General features: G+C 38.8%; 2 protein-coding genes across 2 annotated transcripts; both read left to right on the top strand.

Annotated features, from left to right (window-relative positions):
- The first annotated feature begins 687 nt into the window (after nucleotides 1-687).
- LOC127129945 (uncharacterized) lies at nucleotides 688-1,788 on the top strand. Its single transcript, XM_051059043.1, has one exon. It carries the CDS (start codon nucleotides 688-690, stop codon nucleotides 1,786-1,788), a length of 1,101 nt encoding a protein of 366 aa, XP_050915000.1.
- A 458-nt stretch (nucleotides 1,789-2,246) lies between these two features.
- On the top strand, nucleotides 2,247-2,873 carry LOC127129944 (uncharacterized). Its single transcript, XM_051059042.1, has one exon. It carries the CDS (start codon nucleotides 2,247-2,249, stop codon nucleotides 2,871-2,873), a length of 627 nt encoding a protein of 208 aa, XP_050914999.1.
- The last annotated feature ends 5,272 nt before the right edge of the window (nucleotides 2,874-8,145 follow it).

Genomic DNA, 8,145 nt, shown 5'->3' with positions numbered 1-8,145 from the left:
TCCGGTTTCCATAGCGAAATCCTGGACCCCTTTTAAGTTAAACCTTCCAATCAAAATTACTTTCAACCGAGTAAAGAGTTTGATTTCTTAAAACAAGATTTACTACTTTAATGCATTAAGCATCAGTCACACATGACAGTGGATGGTATAGATTAAAGAGTCAAATCTGGTTCTGAATACGTGGAAGCGACAATTCCTGTTCAATTACATTCTTTTCAAAGTAGAAAATATTGCTCCGTACAGCGATCCTATTTAGAAGTAATCAAGAGTACTGTTATTTGATGAAAGCCATATCCTGATATTATTTGCATGAATTTATTAAAGTTATTTAATTTTGTCTCACCCATTCTTAATTGATTTGCCTTAGATAAACACCGTAACAATTAGAAATGATAGATTGATAGTTAGGTCTCTATGGGATTGATATATTTTAAAACTACGTGATAGACAGTATACTTGCAGTTAGGTAATCCGATAGACTCATAATCTCGCAAATAAGTTTTTGGCGTTGATGCTAGGGACCAATACCGTCAAATTTCGTAACCTGTTGTTACACCGTCTAGATTAAGGAAAAGCCCTCGTCGGGCAATGCGAAGAACTCGCAGCATTGGAACTTTAGAAGATCCAATAGTTGAACCAGAAAAGTACCTAAGAGCTCGAGTGTTGCTCCAACGAATCAAAAAAGCAATGGCGGAAAACAAAAACCTTAGGCCACTCAAAGAGTTTTCCCTATCCTCTAATGAAGAACCTCATCTGATTATTGTCAACCCAGCTATTACAGCTAATAACTTTGAATTGAAGCCTACTTTGTTACAAATCGTGCAACAGAACCAGTTCATTGGTCTCCCAATAGAGAACCCAAACCAATACCTAAAAGTCTTCATTCAACTAGCCGACACACTTAAATGCAATAACGGTACTTATGAGGCGATACGTCTATGTTTATTCCCTTTCTCCCTCAAAGACAAAGCGCGATCATGGCTGGATTCCCTTCCAGCCAATTCTATCACTACTTGGAATGACCTGAAGAAAGTATTCCTTGCTAGATACTTTCCACCTGGTAAGACTATCATCCTACATAACCAAATTACCATATTCACTCAACAGGAAGGTGAGTCCCTTTTCGATGCTTGGGAAAGGTACAAAGAGCTATTAAGAGCTTGTCCATATCATGCATTAGAACAATGGCTAATCACACACACCTTCTATAATAGAATTCTCTATAACACGAAGATGACTATCGACGCTGCCGTCGATGGTGCGCTAATGAGCAAACCTTATCCCGAGGCATGCGCACTTATTGAAGACATGGCTCAAAACCATTACCAATGGGGTACAGAGCATGTACAAGTAGAGAAGAAAGAGACTAAAGGAGGTATATACGAGGTTAGCAACTTCGACCATACGAACGCCAAAATGGACGCCCTAACCCAGGAAGTCAAAAGCTTAGTCATAAACCCTATAGCTACCGTAGCTGCAGTGCGACTCGGATGCGAAATTTGTGGAACGCCAGGATATGTGACTCCCGAGTGCAGTCTACTAGCTGAAACAAACCCAAACCAAGCCAAGTATGCCCAAGTAAACCCCTATTCAAACACTTATAATGTTGGATGGAGGAATCACCCAAACTTCTCTTACAAGAACAATAACCCTACTTTTTCCCAAAACTCTACTCCTCAAAGACCAGCAGGTTTCCAAGCCCAAAGACCCTCACAACCGATGCAAACTACACCTCATAAGTCAAACCTTAAGAAGATTATGGAAGATTTTATCACGAGACAAGCTTGACAGAATAAAGAATTCATGAATCAGAATGTCCATATTAATGAATTGATTTCACAATTAGGAAACAAGGTTGATTTTGTGGTGACCCACAACAAGATGCTTGAAACCCAATTCTCTCAAGTAACACAACAACAAGCTGCCCAGACTACACCAGGAGGATTGTTCCCTGGACAACCTCAACCTAACCCTAAAGGCCATGCTAATTCTATTTTGCTGCGAAGCGGAACTCAATACGATGGGCCTAAATTCCATAACCACCAAAAGAAAATGTTGTGACTACTCCAAAAAAACAAAAAGAAGAACCCGCAGAACCTGAAAAGTAAGGAGAGAAGGATATTAGTGACAAGGAGGCAATGAATGATAACCAAGAAAATCAAACATATGTACCGCCGCAACCTTAGATACCACCGATCCCATGTCCGCAAAGGCTTAAACAGACTAAACAAAACACCCAATACAAAATGTTCGTGGAAGTAATTGAGAAAGTTCACATTGAGACACCTTTCACCGAAGCAATTACCCAAAAACCATCATATGCCAAATTCCTAAAATACATCATAACAAACAAGTGCAAGCTCAATGATCCCAAACCTTTAGAATGCAATGCAATTGTTGAAAGCAAATTAGCTAAGAAACAGAAAGATCCTGGAAGTTTTTCGATACCATGTGTTCTAGGAAGACATGTCATAGAAAAAGCATTATTGGATTTAGGAGCAAGCATAAGTTTGATGCCTTTAGCAGTTTGTGAAAGGCTGGACCTAGGAGACATGCAACCAACTAGGATGTCCCTTCAGCTGGAGGATCGATCGGTTAAGTACCCGATAGGTGTATTAGAAGATATCCCAGTTAGAATCGAACAACTCTACATCCCTAATGACTTTTTCATAATGGATATTAAAGAGGACAAAGAAATTCGTATCCTTATAGGCATACCATTCTTATCAACTGCTGGAGCCATGATAGATGTAAAAAGAGGTAAGATGACTTTCGAAGTAGGTAACGAGAAGGTAGAGTTTATGCTATCCAAATTTCTGAAAGCACCCTCCATGGACGACTCTTGTTGTGCAATTGATATAATTGATGAATGAATAAGAGAATTGGATAAGGAAGAGCATATTGAAACAATAAAACTACCTTCGACGCCCATAATGGAAGATGATGGATTTAAGTCAATTACACCTTACATTGACGATAACCTTAACGAATGCTTAGAACTTACCCCTAATCACATGCCGAGCATTAAGAAACCCAAAATAGAGCTTAAGGAACTTCCTAAGAACTTGAGATATGAGTATCTTGATGAAGAACTCAACCATTCAGTTATAGTAAATGCCAACCTTAATAGAGGCGAAACCGATCAACTCTTAGAAGTCCTAAGAAGATACCCTGCAACTCTAGGCTATACCATCTCCGACTTGAAAGGAATAATTCCCTCTGTGTGCATGCATCGGATTATGCTAGAGGAAGATTCTAAACCTTCTAGAGAACACCAAAGAAGGATAAATCCTATAATGAGTCATGTAGTCAAGAGAGAAGTATTAAAACTTCTAGATGTATGAATTATCTACCAAATCTATGATAGTACATGGGTTAGTCATGTGCATATGGTACCAAAGAAAGGAGGTGTCATGGTCGTACAAAATGGAAAAGGAGAATCGGTAGCAAAATGTATAGAAAATGGATCGCGCATGTGCATAGGTTATAGAAGGCTGAACACGGTAATCTGAAATGATCACTTCCCCCTTCCGTTTATTGACCAAATGCTAGAGTTTTAGCTAGACACTCTTACTTCTGTTACTTAGACGGATACTCCGGATTTTTCCAAATCCCCTTCCACCTAGATGACCAATAAAAAACAACATTCATGCATCCATACGACACTTTTGCTTATCGACAAATGTCATTCGGACTGTTTAACGCTCCTGCAACCTTCCAATGATGCATGATGTCCATATTCGCAGACTTCCTGGATGAAATCATGGAAGTTTTCATGGACGACTTCTCAGTGTGCAGATCCAGTTTTAAAAACTGCCTGGATAACTTAGAGAGAATCCTATAAAAATGTGTACAAGTTAATCTGGTGCTAAATCGGGAGAAATGCCATTTCATGGTAACAGAGGGAATAGTCATGGGACACATAGTGTCAAAAAGGGGAATTGAGGTCGATAGAGCTAAGATAGAGATAATAGAGAACCTCCAACCACCCAAAACAATTAGAGAAATCCGAAGTTTCCTTGGACACGCCGGTTTTTACTGAGGCTTCATTAAAGATTTCTCCAAGATAACTAAACCCTTAACCGGCCTCCTAATGAAATACGTCGAAATCATCTTTGAGGAAAAATGTCTAGAGGCGTCTAATATTCTTAAGAAAGCACTAATCTTTGCACCTATTATACAACCTCCCGATTGGAACCAACCCTTCGAGATTATGTGTGATGCTAGTGATTTCGCTGTAGGTGTTGTATTAGGACAATGGAAGGATAAAAGATTACACGTGATCTACTATGCTAGCAGAACCTTAGATGCATCCCAACTAAATTACGCAACAACAGAGAAGGAACTCCTAGTTGTGGTATTTGCAATAGAAAAATTCTGATCCTACTTAGTTGGAGCTAAAATCATCATATATACAGATCATGCTACCATACGATACTTATTGGGCAAAAAAAACGCAAAACCTAGACCGCTCCGCTGGATCCTTTTATTACAAGAATTTAATTTAGAGATCCGCGATAAGAAAGGGGCTGAGAACGTGGTAGCCTACCATCTCTCCAAGTTAGAGTATCTAAAACTGACCATATCCCTATCAATGATGGCTTTGCATATGACATGTTGATAGCATCAGTCAACAATTGGATAAGTCATGAAGAAGCCCTAGATGAGGTAGCTCTAAAAATTGAATATGCCCGTGTAGTGACTAGTGTACCTTGGTACGTTGACTTCGAAAATTTCCTTGCGGCCAATATACTACCTCAGGGATTGACGTACCAACAAAGGAAAAGGTTCTTCCACGACTTGAAACAATTCTATTGGGATGAACCTCTTCTCTTCAAGAGAGGAACAAACGGTATTTTTTGTCATTGTGTTCCTGAAGAGGAGGCACCAAATATCATAACTCATTGCCACTCTGCCCCTTATGGCGGGCATACCAAAACATCCCAAACTTCCGCTAAAATCCTCCAAGCAGGCCTTTATTGGCCAACTTTATGGTGTGGTATGCATATCTTCATAATTAAATGTGATCAGTGCCAACGCACTGGAAACATATTTAGGCGCAATGAAATGCCCCTAAATAATATTCAGGAAGTAGAAATCTTTGACATCTGGGGTTTCGATTTTATGGGTCCATTCCCCTCATCTATGGGAAACAAGTACATACTCTTTACTGTTGATTACGTATCAAAATGGATAGAGGCCATTGAAAATGATGTAATCTACAAAGAGAGAAACAAATCATGGCATGACAAGCGTATCGCAAGGAAGGAATTTTGGGTAGGCGACATAGTACTTTTATTCAACTCTAAATTATGCTTATTTCCTGGTAAACTACGTTCCAGATGAACCAGACCGTTCGAGGTCACAAGAGTCATGCCCTCTGGTGTAGTTGAGATTAAAAGCCAATCAGCTGACTCGTTCGTGGTTAATGGACAAAGACTGAAACACTACACCAATGGTGTTATACCTACATATTATTCTCACCATGACTTAATCGAACCACCATTTGCAACACAAATAGCCTGATTACACCATTGTCGAGATACCGACATTAAACAAAGCGCTGCGTGGGAGGCAACCCACAGTTATTTATTTTTATACTTTCTCACTTTTCTTTTCTTTTGAATAACAATGATTTATTTTACTCCTACTAACAAGACTAACTCTTCATTGATTACGTTACAGGCCTAACTCGGACTAATTTTTCATACTAATCATTTAGAGATGGAAGGTACTAATAACATGTAAGTTATTTTCAGAAACGAGGCTTAAAGAAGACATTATGAAGTCTTGGCTACACGAACCATTTCGCCTACTAGATACCCTGAATTCCATAGGTTAATATCTTTAGGACTCTGGGTCAGTGTGAAGTACATGTTCAACCAGCTCAGTTGGGACCATTTATCCTACCACAAACACCAGCCTATAAAAACCTGACATTGGAATTCCTAAGCTCCTATCGATACAAACCTAATGTAGGAATAGACTGTGTCCAGGGATTTTCTACCTTCCCACTCTTTGGGAAGGAATAATGACTAATACATAATGAGTTGGCCAGACTTTTAGCCTTCCAGTATGATCCCCAACCCTACACCGAAGTCCTAGTAGTTGATGAGATGCAATGGGAACTCGACTTCTTCTGGGGTAGCATTACTAAAGATTACCCGCCTGATTATGAAAGAATGAATCCAACTTTAATCCATAACCTTTCCATCAGGTATTTCCAGATGGTTGCAGCCCAGACATTCTTTGGAAAGGTTGAAAATATTGGACCTGTCAGTAAAGAATAGGTCTTTCTCATATTCAATATTTTTCAATCCCCGCTCTATACACTCTGCTACTTTCTTGATGGCAAATTTAGCCAAAATAACCGCCCAAGTTATCGAGAACATTTATGTCGGTGGTATGGTCACCCATATCGCCATAGCTTTAGGCCTTCGCAACCAAGTCGCGCACCTCGAACCTTTATGCGGTTATAACCTGATCAACATTGAACATTGCCTAAATAGAGGATTATTGAGGCAAGAAGGACCCAATACCTATAAGATTCTAGTCCTTCGAGAACCTGTGCACCAATTTACTATCCCAAACCTGGACAGGACCAACGTACATAATGGGGATAATTGGTGATACCTTTTAGGAAATCAAGCGGAGTACCAATCATTTGATAGTGAAGAAGCACCCCATCACCTCTGGATGAACCCATTAATCATGACTCACTTACTACTGAACTTACTACCATTAAAACTGATATTTCAACTCTCAGTAACGTTCTACATCACTTAGTGGATTCTATGCAGGAACAGATGGACCACATTTTCCAAGAACTCTACTCCATCCGCAGATCTTTGGGCATTAAGGACAATGCTTAATCCTTGTGCGGGGAGAAACTTATTTTCACCGTCGTCATAAAATTTACTTTAAATTTACTTTACTTTTATTCTGTAGCTATTTTACTCATTCACTTTTGGGCTTTTACTCATTTTTCTAATCTTTAATGCATATCTTGATTATTATATTTCCCCTTGCACGTGTTGTGCTATCGAGTCTTTATGCGTGATTTTTGCTAGTTAGTAATTCTCCCATCTCATGAGCCATACAAAAAAAATTCTTTTTAAGAAAACAAGTGTTATTTGAAATTTCATGGCTATTAGACTAGTTACAAATAGGTTATAAAGACTTGGGAAAACCCCCCAAAAGATCAGTATCATCTTAACACCGTAAGTCTCCTAATTATGGAGATCAATTTGGATACTTATTGTGTCACGACCTTGAAATTATTAGACTATGGCACGGATCTAGAAGGGGGGTTGAATAGATCCCAATTAAAAACTTGAGTCGGCGCTACCAATTTAAAAGAAAATTGGTTTTGAAAATTTGTTTTAAGTGCGGAAGCGGCCGAGGAAAATTTTAGTCTAAAACGAACCGTTATTGGAAAACCGGATATGCGTTAAGCTAATGGATTCGAGACAAAATGAAATACTAATCACTACACTATTTGCACACTCAATTGATATATTTCACTAACTAGCAAGCCTAGTTCCAATGATCCAAAATACCAAATTAAACAGAATGTTAACTTAAGACAACTTTGGCTTATGCAAATTCACAAACACTTGGTGTGCATACACTCCAAGAGATATTTGAGTTGAGTAAGTAATTCAAATTTATCTAGTACAATATACTATTGTACTTTGTATTCAAACAACAGTTTTAATCTCTTACTCAACTTATATCAACGTTTGGTAAAATTGCTTAAACTAAAATCACTTAATTTTTAAGCTGAAAAACAGATTATGCAGAAAATTAAAGAAGACAGAGATTTGATGAGGCAGTTCCCCCGCCGTCCTCGCTTCGGGGTACGTCTGCCCTCAATTCTAAAACTAGAATTGAGATGATTAATTAGATATCACCTGTGAAATTTAATCGTTTATACAAGGATTGCAAAGCATGTAAACAACAGAACTTCTAATGTGTTGAACGATGCTTCCTATCCTTGCTCCTTGATTCAAGATGAATCAAGACCTTCGATCGTTGATGCTAGACCTCCGATTCCAGCCCCTTTGTTGAAGAATCTTCCGTTCTTCAAACCCTCGGCCCGGCTGATCTCAAACACAACGAGTCGAACCCGAATCCTTCACTTCA

The sequence above is a fragment of the Lathyrus oleraceus genome, chromosome 3 (assembly GCF_024323335.1).
Source record: "Lathyrus oleraceus cultivar Zhongwan6 chromosome 3, CAAS_Psat_ZW6_1.0, whole genome shotgun sequence".
NCBI lineage: Eukaryota > Viridiplantae > Streptophyta > Magnoliopsida > Fabales > Fabaceae > Lathyrus > Lathyrus oleraceus.
This window is presented reverse-complemented; position numbering and strand designations above follow the sequence as displayed.

What these genes read in the sequence shown, in the direction of transcription:
- LOC127129945 (XM_051059043.1), top strand. Translation starts at nt 688, where the DNA reads ATGGCGGAAAACAAAAACCTTAGGCCACTCAAAGAGTTTTCCCTATCC.
- LOC127129944 (XM_051059042.1), top strand. Translation starts at nt 2,247, where the DNA reads ATGTTCGTGGAAGTAATTGAGAAAGTTCACATTGAGACACCTTTCACC.